General features: G+C 35.8%; 1 protein-coding gene across 3 annotated transcripts in view; it reads left to right on the top strand.

The window, feature by feature from the left end:
* Window positions 1–8,433: 8,433 nt before the first annotated feature.
* GRID2 (glutamate ionotropic receptor delta type subunit 2) overlaps window positions 8,434–18,084 on the top strand; it is a gene marked incomplete at its 3' end in the record, with an annotated part of 1,748,121 nt that continues 1,738,470 nt past the window's right edge. For all 3 annotated transcript variants that reach the window (XM_084234293.1, XM_084234294.1, XM_084234292.1), the window contains exon 1: window positions 8,434–8,678. In XM_084234293.1, coding sequence (XP_084090419.1) covers window positions 8,591–8,678 — 88 coding nt within the window. In that variant the 5' untranslated portion in view covers window positions 8,434–8,590. The remainder of the gene's footprint in view (window positions 8,679–18,084) is intronic.

The following is an 18,084-nucleotide window of genomic DNA, read 5'->3' as shown; positions in this document are numbered from 1 at the left end:
CACTCCTATGTTTATAGCAGCACTATTTACAATAGCTAAGCTTTGGAAACAACCCAAATGCCCAAAAATAGATGGCTGGATCAAGAAGATGTGGTACATATACACCATGGAATATTACTCAGCATTCAAAAAAGATAAACACATGCAATTTGCAGCAACATGGATGGAGCTGGAAGGATCATGCTCCACAAAATAAGCCAGAAAGAAAAAGAAAAATACTGGATGGTCTCACTTATAGCAGGAATCTAGAAAACCTAAATAAGGGACCAGGAAAATGAATAACTAGCAGAAAGAAAAAAATCAAAATCAACAAACAACTATGAAGCACAGACAAACTATGGGGTGGCGGGGAAAAGCGAGATTGGGGTCAAAATAAGGGGGGTTGCAACTGTATGGGGAATATAAAAATAAAATTTTAAAAAAGAATAACTTTGTTTTACTAGAGGATTTTTTTTTCAATCCTAGCTTTCAGGAGCTGTTGTCTGACTATGTCAAAGAGTCCCCCTCTCTCTATACTCTTTTGTCTCTCCTAATGTTAACTTGCCATTGCTTAATATTCAATACTAGGCTTATGGTAGGGGTAAAGTGTGGGTTTTGGTCAGTCTGAGGTAAACTCAATCTTAGACAACACTGAGTGTTGTCTAAGACACTCAGTATCTGAGTGTCAAGAAGGGGCTCTTTTAATTATTCCTATCACTCACTCTAATGACTGCCATATTCAGACTTGTACCTGTGAAAGACTAAACAGAAGAGATTTTTTACTCCTCTTAGCTCCAAGAAGTAGCACATCTCTGTTATATAGAGGCATCAGGAACTTGACCTAGGAAAATTTTCTTAACCTTCCCCTAGCTCAGACAATTTTCATTTGATTACTCTCCATAACAGTAATCTTTTCTTGGTCCCTGTTATCAAAAAAGGGAGCTTACTATCCCATCTACAGAAGGTGATTAATTTTGTTTCCACACAAAAAACTACCTCAAAAGCAGAAGCTGGATCCTTTCCAGTGCCCTGGTTGCAAGACAGTGTGCTACTCTATTTCACCAGCTTACAGTGTTTTTCTTCCTAATGATAACGGTCCTTGAACATGGGTGATATTTTGATATAATGTTGCACCTCCATCAAGAGAGCAATGGGGGGGGGGTTGCAATTGTATGGGGAATATAAAAATAAAATTTATTATAAAAAAAAGAGCAATAGTAGGGTGATATTTCTAATATCTTGCCCTGCTCTCATTCTTTCCCATGAGCAACCTATGGAGATACATAGGAAAGAGGTCTGATACTTTCAGTTATTCTAAACATAGGTCCCCCTACACCCAAAATCTAGGAATTCATCTAAATTTTTGTTTACAACTTCTTAACTGTTATGATGGCTCATTTTTTCCCCTGTAGTCAGCCAAAGTGAAACAGTTTTGTGTCCCATATTAAGTTCAAGTTGCTTGTCACTCTGGAATTTAGCTTGCTTTGTTGTCTCTCACTTCAGCCTCTGATGAGTTCAAGGATAGTTATATTTATTTTTATAGATAATCAATTATATTCTTATCCTTATTATCTGATTAATGTTCTCCTTTTTTTTAAAATTTTTCCATCCTAGGCAGAAATAGAAATCCAGAAATCATTTTAAAAAATAAAACATGTTTATTGCTAAGTGATATATTTGCTGTCATCATAGAAATTCAAAACAGATATAGGAAATTCCTACTAGAGTACCAAAATAGAATATCTTTCAAGATATGATATACCAGCTTGCTGATTTACAGTTTGCTTAATATAAACATCCACAAACAGAAGAGGGATAATAAAAACAAACAAAAACCACTAATAAGCAAAACAAATTTTGTTTTCTGAAAATAGAAAATTGTAACAATTTAATAAAGGATGTTCATTCTGTTTACAAAAAGGGAAATTCATAGTTACACAAATTGGAATGTTCTGGGTTAAATACAAGTTAATAATTTGTTTCCTAAAGGACTTTTCCGTATTTTAGTATGTTAATGTGTGTAAAATTTATCTAAACGAAAAAAAAAAAGTATCTCTGGCAATTTTCAATCCTATGGCCACACTTTTTTTCTTCTTTTTCCAGAACAAAATATTGTCTCATTTTTATAACTTTGATATTGTGTCTTGTTCTCTACCTTGATGAATTTTACACTAAAGTGTAAAAGAAGAATCAATTAGTATAGTTACAATGATTAATTATTTTATGTTATTAGCAAGATTTAGTTAAATGCTATTAAATTTATTCTCCTCCATTCTTTCTAGTTATATAAACCATATTTCAAATATGTCATGTTAAATTTAGGGACAGATTCATATCTGGGTTTTGTTGCTGATATAATTTTTGTCATCTTCCAAAGAATTCTTTCAAAACATCTTCCATATTTTCTGCTCCAAACAGATAATCCCTTGCTGTGTTCTAAATAATTGGAGTGATAAATAGATGAATTATACTTATGAAAAGACAACTCTGATACTTCAATCTGCTAATTTTAGAGAGCCAAGATGCTCTTGATTTATGCTGCATGAGTAACATTCCACAATATTTAAAAGTTTCCATTTTATCCTTAAATTCAAACATTTGCTCACTTATTATTATTATTATCAGTTAAGAACTTTGATTCGCCATCAGTTTGTAGAATCAATGACAAATAAGGAGATAATTGCATTTAACTTTATACTGCCTTATTCACTAAGGTCTGGAATGAAATGTTTATAGAATTTTAGCTCTATTTAAAAACTCTAAAGGCCACAGGTGTAACTGTGTATAAGAGATTAAATGTTGATCAAGGTTTTGTATCTATTTAAGTTTTACCTATGATATCTGCTGTTAAAAAATACAACATATTTTAAATTAAAATGTGTAGTTCATTAGCTGCAGCAAATTGCTCAAGCATACCTTGTGATACTTCTGTCCCTAGAGAAATGCTTCAAAAGAAACAGTTAATTTTAGAATTAAAATCATTAGTGATAGGAGACCATAAAATATGATTTTTAAGGGTCAGTGATAATTTATATTCACTATAGTTTGTTTTTTTTCTTTCCTTTTTGTTTTGACCTATTTAACATACATTTGTTTCAACTGATATTCCATGCCAAAGGAATCAGTCATTTAATAGATAATATCAATAAACCATGGACAAGATATCTACAATACATTTTACTTAGAAAACACAAATAATTAAATTTACCTCACTTTGATACTTTACTAGTGGCACCCTAAACTTGAAACATGTAATATTTTGTCAATGTTCTGATTACCCTTTAATGTAGAATTGACTGGTATATTATTAAACACTGTTCTCTTATTATTTAATGCCTATATTACTTATGAAATCTGAGAAAATGTGAATAAAGTAGATACAAGAGAATCATAACATAATTATTCTGGTGAGAAAGTTTTAGAAGAAATAAAAGTTAAAAAAATAAAGTTAGCTAAAAAAAACACTTAGAATATCATTTGTTTAAATATAGTCATTTGATTTATATGGGTTAATAATACTGTGGTAAACTGTTAAGTATTGAGACATTCAAAAGTAAGCTGATTAAATCTACCTCAGGCATGGCTGCCATCTTGTGGGGACAGGATATAATGTAGTAAGGGGCCAATATCAACAAAGTGCCCCTGTTAAGTTACAAGTCATCATTTGACTTCCTTCCACAAATTTCTTCATGTATATTAATAGTACATTTTAAATCATGCATAAAATTCAAACAGAATAGGTGAAACAACTAAAAGAGGCTTACCAATATATAAAACTGAATTGTAACTCCTAAAAGTTCAATATTGTGACTATTGTTGCAGCAGTGAGAAAACTTTGAAATTACCTATTAAGCGATAAAATTTGCACCAGTGTCACAGATAAAATAGTTTGACAGTGTGGAGAGTAATGAATTAATGCAACCACAATAACCGAAAGTTAAAGTAAACCTAATGTGGAAAAAATACACTACAAACAATAGGTGGTTTAATGATTTCTGAAAGCATATTTTTTCTAAGCTCAAGACTTTTCATAAGTATCAGTACAACTTCTGGAATTTAACATCCCCATCTTCTTCTGGAAAACCAAGGCACTGAATACTGTAGATCATAAAGTCCCATTGAAACCTGTAGTTCTCTGACCTGCTAAGTATAATATTTGCCTTTTTGAACCCTCAAAAAAGAAAGAAAGACATTTTTTTCCCTTCAAATGAAAATCTTAAATATAATTTTATGTCCATTTAATACAACTGCTTGTATATATAGGTCATTTGTCTCATATGGTTTTCCTTTTATATTCATGTTAAAATTGCATTTAAAAACTTTTCTAATAATTATAATAAAATAGAAAAGTAATGATTAAAATGCAATATACTTCCTTTATATGTATTATTCTTTTGAAAGATAACTTTTCTCCTTAAGTCTCAAGTAAAACATCTAATAATTTTATAGATTTTGTCTAAAAAATATTCTTGAGTCATTGAAATATTTAAAAAATTGACTTAATATGTAACTAATGTGAGTTGAGCTACAGCTGGCATAGCATTCAGTTAGCAGCTGATTTTTAAAGTTTCCACATTAGTTGTCTTAGTATTTTTAAAGTGAAAAATCTAAGAATTATATTTTCCAAAGATTTCATTTAATTTGCTTTCTTTATAAAAAGAACACTTGTATGATTGAAGGAGTCTGCATTTGTACCACACCCCCAAAATGCAAACAAATATTTCTTTCAAATGTTGTTTTTTACATAAAAAAATCACTCTTTGCATTTTAAAACTACCTAGACTATCTAACATTTCTTCAAATTATTGATGTTCATATCACAATTAATGCCTGAATGAAGTGAGAGTTTGCATATACGAAGAATAAACATGAATAATGGTTCACTTGCATTTTTATTCCAAAAAATTAATAATTTAGTAAATGAAGGCTATTTTTCTGCCCAAATATGTTAGAATGTGACAAAGTTCTGAATTTCAGTGCAGTGAGTCATTTTTATCAACCATTTCACTATAATAATGCTTGAATTAAAGCTAAACAGCCTAATTAAGCTAACAGCCTTCATAAAAAAAATCTATATGAAAACATAGCCAGTGAATGCCACCCTGGAACTTAACATCTAATTTACACATTCAAAATTTTTATATCCAGTAAATTATCATATCACGAGATGCAATATTCTAAAATGACAAAAATATAGTTTGCATAACTTTAAAATGTGTTTAAACCTATATTTCATACAAAAACCATTTCTTATAACGTTGGTATAGAAACTATTTGTACAGTGAATTGGTTGATTTATATTCTTGAATTGATAATCAGTAACCTACTGCTACACTTTAATTCTGCCTTAAGTTTCTTGTTTAACTTTAATAAAGTTATATCACATGGTTTTTCTATCTCTTCTAATTGGCAGGGGTCATCATTACCATACCTTATGGTTGTGGTATTCCCACTCATTTTAATGTTTGAATATGATACAAGTGGATCTGAACTATGACTGCACATTAGAATCATCTATGAAAGGTTTTAAACCATATTGGTCTAGTCCCAATTCCCATAGATTTTACATTAAATTCACTGAAAGTAATCTTTTGAAAAAGCTTTCCAGATTATTCCAAAGTGAATATAGCTTTGAGAAACACTAAATTGAAGGATATGGTAATAATGAAAATGTTTTGCTCACAATGCACTAGAATAGATATCCAACAGTAAAAATATGAATTGAGTATAGTCAGCTACCTCCAGAAAAGACATATGGTAAGCCAGGTTTGGCCCAGTTCTTCATTTGAATTTCCTCTTACTTCTTTGATTGTAAGATATTATAGTGTTCTTTCCATGTTAATGATTTTTTCACAATTATTTTTTTCCTTGATAGAGCACAGTGACTCATTTTTAAGTGCCCCTTTGAATAATAAAATGGAAGCCAGCTATGGAGAGATAAGTCCATTTTTTCAAAGGCTTCATTATCTATAGCAACAAGGTATAATCCATGAAATTGCCAAAGAACCCTCCAAAAAGTAAAATGACATCAGCAACATTAATATAATCAATATTGAGCCTGTGTGTACTAAAGGAATGAAAAAGATAAGGAATGATAAAAATTGAATGGGATTAATCTGTGATGGTTTCTTAGAGTCCCTGGCTTACATAAGATCTAGAAGGAAGTGATAATATTCAAGTTAACAAAGGTGCTTTATGTAAAAATGCTGCAGTAATGAAGTATGAATAAGCTATGGTCCTCCCTCTAAATTTAGCCCAATCTAACTCATAATGCAAAGGTAGAATGTACTAGAATGGGGAAGGATGGATTTATTCCATTTTCAAAGGATTGGACAGGATGTGAAAAAGAGATTTGAACTAAGTTTTGCAGTAGCAGCAGAGAGTGGTTGGGAAGATGAATATTCTTTCCAACAGAACTATTAACATAAATAACATCCTTTGAGAAAAAAAAAAAAAGCACAAGATGAATGAAAGAAGGAATTTCACAGAGGTGAGGATGCACAATTGCTTTTGGAAAGATCTGAGCTAAGTTTTGCAGTAGCAGAGGAGAGTGGTTGGGAAGATGAAGATTCTTTCCAACAGAACTATTAGCATACATAATATTCTTTGGGGAAAAAAAAAACATGATGAATGACAGAAGGAGTTTCACAGAGGTGAGGATGCACAATTGCTTTTGGAGAAACAATCGCCAATTCATTAGGCTTTAAAAATATAATTAAGAGAGATAAGGAAACAAGTGATTTGACCAAAGTTGGAGGCAATAAAGATTGTTTGAGGAGTTTGATATCCATACCTCCTAAGTACCAATATTCCCAAAAGACTGCAACTAAAATTTAAATAATATCAGGCCCTTAAAATCTTTCCTCAACTAATTACTCGGATGTGTGAACAAACGTCCAGTCTGATATGAGACCAAATTGTACATAAGTTAATTATTACAAGAAAGGAAGTCACAGTTCTCAGGATTTTATTGTAAGAAATAAGCTTGCAGAAAATCCTTTCATTCTGGGGCTGGGAGGCTGTCATTCAGTACTTTCTCAGCTCTTTTTGATAGAAGAGCAGTCGACCTCATTCTGAATTTATATGCATAGGTCCAACATTAAACCACTCACTGTAATATTTTGACCAAGCGGTACACTGAAGCATTTAGTTTTTTGTTTGTTTGTTTGTTCAATTTAATTACTATATTTTTAATTTCAAGATCCCTATCCATTATCTATCCTGATTCCCTAAAAAAAAAAAAAAAAAAAAAAATACACCGGGGACAGAAAGGAAAAATCACTGCATAAAAGGTAATTAGCACGTCCTCGTCTTTTTATAACTTTATAATTGAAACCTCATTAAAAGCTTTCTAGGTCTCCTTTCCCCTTAGTGACTAGGTGCCCCTATTTTTTTTTTTAACTAATGTGACTAATTGTAGGCAAAGACTAGAAAAAGTCTGATACCTGTTGGAAAATAATAGCAAGGTTAAATAAGTGGGGTGGCTTTTTAGGTTGCCTTTAGCCTCGTATTAAAAAAAAAAAGAGGGGGGGTGTCAATGTCTTTTTCTCTTAGAGTCCTGCCTTTTTCTCAGTCCCAGCTAAAGATTCTGAGGGAAATGAGAGCACTATTTTGTTTCTCCCTGGTATTGCAGATAGGGGGAGGAGGTAGTTATTAGAGAGAAGAAGCTCTTCCTCTCTCGGTTTCCCCCTCTCTCCGCCTGACGGCACCGCTCTCTTGCGGGCTCGCTCGCTCTCCTAGGTGATCCATTTCTAGGCAACGTGGGGCGAGTGCTGAAGCTGCCAGGCTCGCTCCTCGCTCGCTCCCTGCATCCCGCCGGGCGAACAGCTCCAAAAGCATCCTGCAGCCCGCGGCGGCTTCCCTTCGCCGCCCGGCCCCGCCGCTCGCGCCCGGCACAAGTCCCCCGCCACCGCGCCCAGCAAGCCGGCTCCCGGGCCCGCCGCGCCGAGCTCCGCTCCCCGCCTCGCGCAGAAGGGGAATTTTCTCTGCATTACTATCTGCATTACCTTGAAGTTCACTTTTACTACCCCTCTTGGAGAGGGCATTTTCCCGTCCCCGTTGGAACCTGGATGCTCCGCTTGGAATCTCCTAATCTTTCCCTTCCACTTAGATTTTATTTTGGCAGCGAGGACAAGTGATTCTCTGCGGGCCGTTAGGGCGGGGGCGGGGGGTGCTTTTTTGGCTGGGGGAGGGGGAGGGGAACATCCGGCGAGAGGAGGGGGGTGGTCTGTTGGAAGTTGCGGCGGAGCTGGGACCGGAGACCGGTGGACCCGGCGCAGCGATGGGGATGTTCTGAGCTCCAGCCTCTCCTCCTGCCCGACAGCAGCCGAGGCTGGATACATTTTGAAAAAGCCAAACTGCAAAAAAACTCTGGCGATGCCAAAATTCCCCTCCAAGTGACACGGCTTTGCGAAGGAGGTTTCCTCAGGCTGGGCTCTTTTCCTTATTGGTTCTGCCTTTCTCAGCGACGATTAAAGCCTTTGCTCTGGCAATAGGAATTTAGGGGGAAAAGCTGTGCTAAACTCTGCCGTGATCTCAAACTATTTGGACTGTTTTTTAAAATATATATTGAAAGGAAAGCCATCCTAAAAGAGAATCAACATAAGAGGAGATGGAAGTTTTCCCCTTGATCTTGGTTTTGTGCGTCTGGTGGTCTCGAACCTGGGACTCGGCGAATGCAGATTCGATCATTCACATCGGTAAGAAAGGGCTGGTGCTGACGGTGGACACTTTCACCGATTCGTTTCTCAAACGTCTCTCCTTGCCTTCCCCTCCGCCCTCTGTATGGCTTGTCAGCGGTGGCTTAGCTTCATTGCGCCTTCCCGCTACCCTTTCCTAACACACTTGTTCAGTTCACCGACACTATGTGGCTGCTCCAACCTTGACTTGTGCTGTTGTTTCGCGATGGATCGTGGAGTGTGGGCTGCATGCGTGGGGGGCTCGAGTTTCCCTCAGTGTGCGTGTGTGCCGGGGGGTGCGGGGGGGGTGTTCTAACTGTGTGGCGAAAGGAAGTTTAATCGACTCTACCATCCATATTCTTTCCCGGATGTACATTTGCCTCATTAAGGAAAAAAATACATCTTTGGGGAAACAGAGGAGGTGTCACCTGTGAGGCGGAAAGAACTAGAGTGGGAAGTGTGGGGTTGGGGGGGCCGAGCTCCCTCCGGATCGAACAGGTGGTTTTGCAACGTGAGCTGGCTGCGTTCGCCGCAGCGTCGTGCGATGGTGACCCGGTGGTGCTGGATGAGCCCCCAGCCTCCTCTTCCCGTCCCCTTGGCTTTGCGGTCCTTGCGTGGAGTCGCCGCGGCGGAGGCGGGAGGGGCTGGCGACGGTGTCGGCCCGGGCTGGGAGCCGCGCGCCCCGCCGCTTCCAACGCGCTCCCGGGGCCTGAAGGGGAGGCCAGACTCGCCTCTGGGCGCGGGGGAAACGCGAGACAAACGCTCGCGGGCGGCCCCCGTGGGTTGGCTCGCAGACACCCGCTTCGCGTCGCCTCGCAGTCAACGGAGTAGTCGCTGGAGGCTGAGAGCAGGGGCGCAGGGCTGAGGCCGGGCGGCCCTGACTCGAGGAAGGACGGCCGAGCCGGCTCCGAGATGCTAGTGGCCCCACCTATTGGCAACCAGACGGGCTGGGACGGGCCGCGGCGGGCGGGGGCGGCTGGGGGCTGCGCGTCATTATCATGCACAGCGCTCGCAGCTTCAGGCTCCAACTCTTCTCACTTGCTAATCCGTGAATGCTGAGGGGAGACGGGCTCTTGCAGCCTTTGTGCGTTAATGCGACGATTTCCTGTACGAAAATTCGCGTCCCTAGACCGGGAAGGTCCATTTACTGGGCTGCAGAGAAGCCCCTGTTGGGGAATTTTTTCGCGGCACAGGACTTTTATCTGTCCACATGGCTCGATGTTCTGCAAATCGAGGCGACAGATGGGTCGCAGCGTCTTCCCTTACCGTCCCCGTGCGCCTCCCCTGAGCAACACACACACTCACACTGACACTCACACGCTCACACGCTCCTGGAAGGGGAACCTGCCCTAAGTGGCCATTGTGCGTGCCCAAGAAAGGGGCTCCTTCCATCTGGTGTGGTCTCCCACAGCGAGGAGCCCCTCAGCTCCAAGGGGCTCCCTCTCTTGGTCTCAGAGGCTGTCTTTGTAAACATGTCTGCCGTTCTCTATCATTTACAGCAATAGAACCATATATATATGCAATATATAACATATACTATATATTATGTACGTGTGCAGAAGTAATGAGGTCAGGATTCAGAAAGCCTTGCACTTACGCATTAAGTAAATTAAGCTCCAGATAGCGTGCACCTGGATCACGTTTTATCTTGGGGCTAACAGTGCCTGTGGGTGAGAACTTTTCAGGGAGAAATTATGGTCTCATTGAGGGGTTCAGTATTGTTCAGATGAAGCTCAGAAATGAATAATGTTCCTCTTAAATAAGTGACATACATTTATGTCCAGTAGTAAATGACTGGGGTAGAAATGCAGATATACGTTATCATATATATGTATATCATCAATTCATTATTAGGGATTTTTGCAATATCCTTGTCATAGCTCAGGAGGGAAGGGTTGTGAATAAATGGTTGTTTTATTGCTTATTCCTTGGCCTACACGATAAATACATTATTTGTAAACACCCACAGTGCTTGCTATCCTTTAGCAGATGAATACTACTTGCAATGCTGTCTGGGCATTTGTTTCAAAATAGAACACAACCGTTGTCTTTTTTTCTTTTGCATTCTGTTGTCTGTCAGTGTGACATGGCTTACTTATTTATAACCAAACTAAAAAAAAAAAGTGTGTACAAATTAGATTTCTTTATAGAACTGGTTGTATGCATTAACTGTATATATCCTACTGAAAGAAATAGTTCTCAGACAATTAATTTGGCTTGAATGCAATTAGTACATTAGACAAGAGGATTCGTTCTTTTATAGACTACTTAGTATTGCCACGAAGCTAGCAAATTGGTGATTTTTAAACGTCCCATATCTTTTATAATATTCTGAAAAATGTTACCTCGTAAAAACAAAACAAAACAAAACAATATGACCAAAATTCATTTGTGGCCACTATAGATATTAAAAGTTACATCTGCCTCTATCTCTAAGTCAAGAAAAATATAATAAATTCAAAAACGAATGTCCATTTTATAATTTTAAAGTACCATTTAATATTTATTAGAACAGTTTACTTACTAGGTAGAATAGGAAAGAGAATTATCTTTAGGAGGTGATTCCTTTCATTTAAACATTAAATGTGAGAAACATGCATATAACCAAGTGTATTATTTCAGAACTAAGGGAAAGAAAGGATAAAACTGGAGGGACAGTGAGTATTTCAATTCTAGAGACTGAAGGAGATAGGCAGAAGTGAAAGGTTTCACAACCCCCCCACGTCATGAGTTCAAGCAGAATGTAGCTGCAAAATGCAGTTCAGGCAAATTGGGAGATAAAAATATAGCACTTTAATAAGTTTTTTAAAATATTGAACCCTTTTTGGTATGGAAACAGATTTTATATATGAAAACTCTTTATTTCTGTTTCTGTCAGTGTTGTTACTTCATGCAGTTAAAGGAAGTCAGTTCAATATTTTAAAATGTTTTATTAACACATTAGATGACTGCAATAACAGGATGTAATGATTAAACTGTAATGATTGAACCTGAAATATATTTCAGTTGAAATGTATTTCAGTTAAAATACGTAGTATTTTATCTACTTTGGGGCACAGTTAAATATTTTAAAGATACACTTGTTTAATAAACGTACACTGACATACACACAGTATGCAGAAATGAATCACCTCCATTGTGAGCTTCTATGCCCCATAATAGAAACTATGCAATTTTGAATTATGTTTCTACTTTGAGCCTATGCATTGATTGAGTAATTTCATCAGACCCACATTACTTGATTGCTTAGAAGTTTCCTAATGATCTGCATGCTGTAGGAAGAACCCAAAAGTCGTGAGTGGAATGGCAATGATATTGTGTTTTATGAGGCTATTCAAAAGTCGCTCTGATTTATGTAGCTAGAAAGCCCCAAAGTCTTTGAGATTAGCCACACTGACTGCTATTTTCTTCATACATCAGTCGTCCCACATTCTTTATTCCCTAAACACAACAGGAGTTTAGAGCACTGCTTTAATTAAGCGGGGATTAGGTGGCATTTCCAGTCAACTGCACAGTTTGTGTTTTTCTTCATATCTAATATGGAGGATCTCATGTTTTAAGAGTTTAATGCATGCTCATTTATTTACCTAGTTCCTGTGCTAACAGAACTGATTGAAATGAGCTATCCTCAGTTATATATCTCTACAAAGGAACACTCAGATAGTGTACTTACCCATATATTACAAAATTCACTAAGATGTTTTGTTATCGGTCATTGTAAAATAGCTTTTTCCAACAGGGAATAGAAATACGGCACTTATTCATGTTTGTCTCTTAAGCAAATGATACTTTATCCTCTGAGATCATAATCATCAACTGTGACAAGTTTGAGAAGCCCCAGGTAAATTACAGAATATTTCACCATGAGAAAGTTTGAAAGTACAAAAGTGGTGGGTAAATAAAATTTGGCAACACATTAGAAATAATCAAAGTACATCTAAAGCCTCAGTTTTCATTACTTATGCACGGAGGACTAACTAAACTACCAAATACAGACATTTGTAGATAGTGTACCCTGGCTTCTATCAAAATGTTTCATTTCAAATCTTTTCATGATTAACATTAGTTTACAGTTGTTCACAGGAGTCTTCATGAACATTATACACCAACTAAGTTCAATTTCAATGATTTGTTAGTCTTTTATTTTTAACAGTAGTTACCTACCTAAGTTAATAATACGTAGTGTAAACTTCAAGAAAGTACTAAGAAGTAGATTCTGAATTAAAATAAAAATATATTTTTCGATTATTATTTTCTGTATCATTAATACTGTTATTGGAAGCACAATTCAGATGCACATTAAGTTAGACAATGTTATTAATCAATGATGACATGACTAATAAGCCATTACACTAAGGACCTTTGCTTTCTACTCCAAGTGAAATATATTTTCAATAGATATCTCCTATACATTTTAATTCAAATTTGAATAGAATTCAAGGTGATTAACTTTCCACTCATCTAACAATAGAAATTATTGAGATTGTTAGCAGTAATGAAAGATGCATTACACTTAACTCTGATCTCTAAGGCTAATTTTATCATACTGTAATATTACCTCAAAGGGACAGTGCAATTTAAAACCACAATCTCAAATACAGAGTATTTTCTTTACCTTTACTTGCATGTATTATTTGATTTTTTAAAAGTAAATTATTTAGTGTTGCTATGGATTCTTCATGACAAGGCAGCATACTGGTATCAGTACTTAGTTTAACTATAAATACAATTTTTATTAGAAAAAAACATTTCCTATAAATATAGCTTTACCATTAGGTGTCACTGCATTCTGAGCTGCTCTTTTGTAGTTCTACTTGAAAACCACATGAAACTTTTTTTTTTTTTAAATTCACACACACACACACATACGCACACACAAACAATGAGGTTTGTGATACTGTAGATACAGGTGGTTTTTATTTTCAAGTCAGAAAAGGAAGTAAAAGTCCTGCACCTTAATCTTAAAATAGTATAATTCTAGGATAGAGCCATACCCTCTACACTCTTTAGAGAGTAGATTGCTCTACCTAGTGATATAAAATGTTCACAAGTTTAAAATAAAACAAAAATGAGAAAAAAAAATCTCTGAAAAAAATCAAGACACCAAAAAATGATTCAAATATGTTTAACGGTGGTGGTATAAACAGACATCAGTGAATAGTTTGTTAAACAATTTTTAAAATGGTTCTGCTTACCAGTGGAACCATTGGGGGGTCCCACAGTGGTTATTTTTGACAGGAAACATACACAGAACTATGAAAAAAATATATGCATGGGAACAAATATAGATGTATGTGAAAATAATGCCAACAAATGAATTTTCTGAATGGCCACATGTTTTCAGATGATTTTGGACTGGTAAATGGTAATTCTTATGTATTGTAGCAATCTACAATGCACAAATTAAGATTTAAACTACTACTCAATTCAGCTTTAAAATTATATGAACAAAAATAAAGACAAATAATTACATTTGAGGAAATGAGAAAAGAGATATAGTTAGGTATAGTTCAGGTAGCTTTAAAATTGTTAGATCTAGAATGGAATATAAAAATAACCTACAAGGGAAATAAATGAACCAGAAATACTTTATAATTTAAATTAAAGGATCTTTTAAAATGAAGATGGTTTGGGTAAGAACAAGAATTATGCATATTATTTCATCAGATAGTCTGGGTAACTCCAATAATAGATCGAGATAACTGTATGTTTTCCTTTTAGAATTTTTTTTGGTTTTGTTTTCCTCTAACATTAAGGTGTCCCATACACAACTACTTTTTTTTTATTAAATTGGACTTTATTTTTTAAATTGTGTTAATTTTTTATAATGGTAATGTTGGTTTACAAACTGTACATGATTCATCATGCTTATAAATGCTGACTGGAAGAAGGAGTAGTCTCCTATTTCCACCAGCCCTGACTAAAGTAACCTTTAGATTTTGTAAATTTGTATCACAGCAGGTGTATTAAATTTGGTATTACTTGAAAATGTTAAGTATAAAAGAAGTAGCCAGTGTTCCTTCAATGTTCTCCATTGTTTTTAATGCCTATGACAGGCTCCCCTACCCTTCCTTGCTAGGTGGTTATCAATGTGGAGCTGAGGCTGAGTGGGCCCACTGATTATTTCCTGAATGGCTAGGTGAAATGTCAGAGACCAGTACAGAAGAAGCTAGGCACTAAAAGGGGAGGCTGTGTGTGTTAAAACATTTAAATTGTTCTTCATTTAAGTTCTTCATTATCAAATATTTTTATTTATGGAAAAAGGCCAAGTAGTTAATTATATTAAAATAACAATTAGTTAGCTTTTTGTCCATCTCCAGATATTTCAAATTACTATTTTAAAATTGATCTTGCTTTGTTCTCTGGGTACCTGATTTTCTTTCTAAAAAACTGAGACTTGACTATTGGATTTAGAAATGTTGAAGAAAAGACGAGTTTGACAAAAATTCTTTCAGAGGACTGAAAATAACAAAATACTGATTGGGAAAGATTCAAATATTTATTGGGACTTGGAGACCTCTGGGAGTTTTGTTATAAGAAGAGAACAGGGGATATAGAGGTGGAAATACAAGGAAAAGGAAAGATTGTGTTTTAAAAAAATTAGAGGTGTTTTATATATGGTAACTTATCAATAATATGACAATTTTCAGTAAGATATAAAATAAAAATAAAATATAAAGATATAAGATATAAAAAGATACACAATAAAAAAAAAATACTGCTTTTGATTCCTATCTGTTTGATTCCTGAGTTTGGATAGCAAGTGTTCAAATATCAAGGAAACATTTTTTTTTTTTTTTTTGTAATTTTGTATAAATTGTACTTAGTCTGTGACAAAAATATTCACAAGAGAAATCCTTATGGTAGTTCTTTTAGTTATGCTATTTAGTGTCATTTAGTTCCCTGGATTAGCCCTCAAATTTACATAAAAATTGTTTATCTGAAATTATGAGTGGATTATACCTTAAGGAGGTTTTTTTTAAAATTAATTAATTTATTTATACAAGCACTGGGTAGAGTCAGAAGTGCGGGAGGGTGAGAGAATTCACTGAGCCAGAGCTGGGAGCAGAGCAGGCAGAAGGACCCGAAGTACACTGCTGAGGGGAGCATCAGGCAGCTGGAGAGGGAGAGGTCTTTGCGCCATGTGGGACCCTCCTCTGGTGGCCAGGAAGCAGCCAGGGATGGAACCAGCACTGCAGAGGCTGAGGGCAGCTTCGCAACCCACAGCTCAACCCGCTGCACCACCGGGGAGACCCACCTTAAGGAGTTTTGATAGAACAACACAAGTAAAATCCATATATAGCATCTTAGTAATGTACTAAAGGACATGTAATATTCCTATAAGTGGTATTAAAATAGCATAACATTCTCTAATTATAATAGACTTGTTTGAGTGAATTGCAGATTTTCTAAGTAAATTTTGTAATGGATTTGATATACTTAAAAGTGTGCTTGGAACAACCATTTAAAAAAATACAATTATTTCAAAGGCAATGCATATCATTGCTGTGCAGAAATTTTTATAGGGGATACACATTAATAGGATTCATTTTCAGTGACACAATTATTTCCTTTCATGGAACTTTTACTTCTTACTGTGCTATCTTGTAAATTGATGACAAATCTATAGTCATAGTGAAAATGAGGAAAGAGTGTTATAATTTGCTAACTTTAAAATTAAACTTTTTGAAAAAGAAGTTTAGTGCTTTCATCAGTGTCTTATTAACACACCTAATTATGTATATTACATTGATTTTGCTGGTAAAATAAGACTACTTGTAATCAAATAAGAGTATCAGTAAGAGAGGAATTACATTTTTTGTGTTCTTAGTCATTTCTAGTGCTATCTGCCCATATAGAGTTATTTTTTTCTTATATTATAATGTGTCTTGCAGTTTGCTTCTGCTTGCTTACATAATGGAGGTGTAGACATGAAAAGTGAGGTAAAGAGAGTCCTGTTCTTTGGACACAACAATGGCTTATTAAAAAAAAAGGCAAGCAGCAAGCTGTGTTATGACTGGAGACCAGGAACATAGTTAATGAAATACAAAACATCAAACAATATTTTAAAGTTGCTGGTTCATAATTTCCTGGGGTGATAAAATTTAATCATTTAAAGAACATGATAAGCAGATTGAAATTCAAATATAAGTTGGAATGGGCAACTAAAATTGGTGAAGTGCTCAGGTTACTTAACTGCACATCATTAAATGCCATGCCCCACTGGCAGCACACTTTAGATTGGCTTATTATCTTAGAAACCAAAGGTCAGGCAATATCTTAAGAGCTGAAGTGGGGAAGAGTGTCAGTCCTATTGTTCTGTTGCATGTAGTTTAAGGTGAATTAAAATCTAGAAGACTCATTGTTCTGTCTGCTAATCTCCACAATCTGACAACAGACAGAGTATTTTTAGTGATGTAGTGGCAATTACTATATTGCTCTTTGGTGTACAGATCTTTGCTGCTTTTATGAATGGTGATAACAGGAAACTAGTGGAATTTTTTTTTTAAAAACTCTCAACATAGCCTAGAAGAGATGTGGCCTGTGTGAAAACCATTATAAATACCTTAACAAAGTTGTTTAAAAATTTTTCAATATCTCATTAGTGTGGGTGGTTGGTGGTTCATGCACAGACTTGAAAGGGATTACTCCTCTGTCCCAGGAGAGATTTTGGTGGTGTAGTCATTATAGATTTTGGACATTTTATTTAATTCATTATTTTCAAGCTGAGAAATAATGATCTGTATTCTCATTCCATTTACAGAACATATATGTTAAGTTTACATGAGCGCAATTACATATGATGTTTTAGAGGAGATTTAACAAATGCTTATGGAGTACTTCTCATGTGCTAAGTTGAATACAAAATAATTCACATAAGATTGTTTCCTAACCTTAGAGATTTTTAGGTGTAACTGCCTTCTATTGTAATTAGGATGCTGAAGGTAGAGTAATTCAGGACTCACAGTGAGATGACTTGTGGTCTCTTATGGCACTGGAGATATGATAATTCAGTAAATACTATCACATTACCCTTAAGGTGCCCTAAAGCAAACATGCATTTCAGAAAAAAACAAAATGTATAAGGATAAGGGAGTTGCCATTTACTAAAGTTCTTCATTTTATAATAGATGATCTCTTTACTCATTTTTCTGATGGTTTATCATTCACCTTGCTGCTAGAGGCTACAAAGTCTGTCTCATCACACAAAATCAGAACCATTGGAGATTCTCTACCATTTTTTTTCTCTTCCAATGTTAAGTTTTATGGTAAAGAAAAGAAGGAGGTAGTTTTAAGTTCCTGTCAATCTGTAGTTAATAAGATTAATAAGATTGTAAATTTAAAGTTACATATCAGATCATTCCTCTAACTGTTGTTTCTTAGATATGGAGAGATCAAATTAAATACACTTTTTTTCTCTCTGAAG

The sequence above is a fragment of the Talpa europaea genome, assembly GCF_964194135.1.
Source record: "Talpa europaea genome assembly, chromosome: 5".
Classification (NCBI taxonomy): Eukaryota; Metazoa; Chordata; class Mammalia; order Eulipotyphla; family Talpidae; genus Talpa; species Talpa europaea.
The sequence above is the reverse complement of the archived record's forward strand: the minus strand, read 5'-3'. Positions and strand labels throughout refer to the sequence as shown.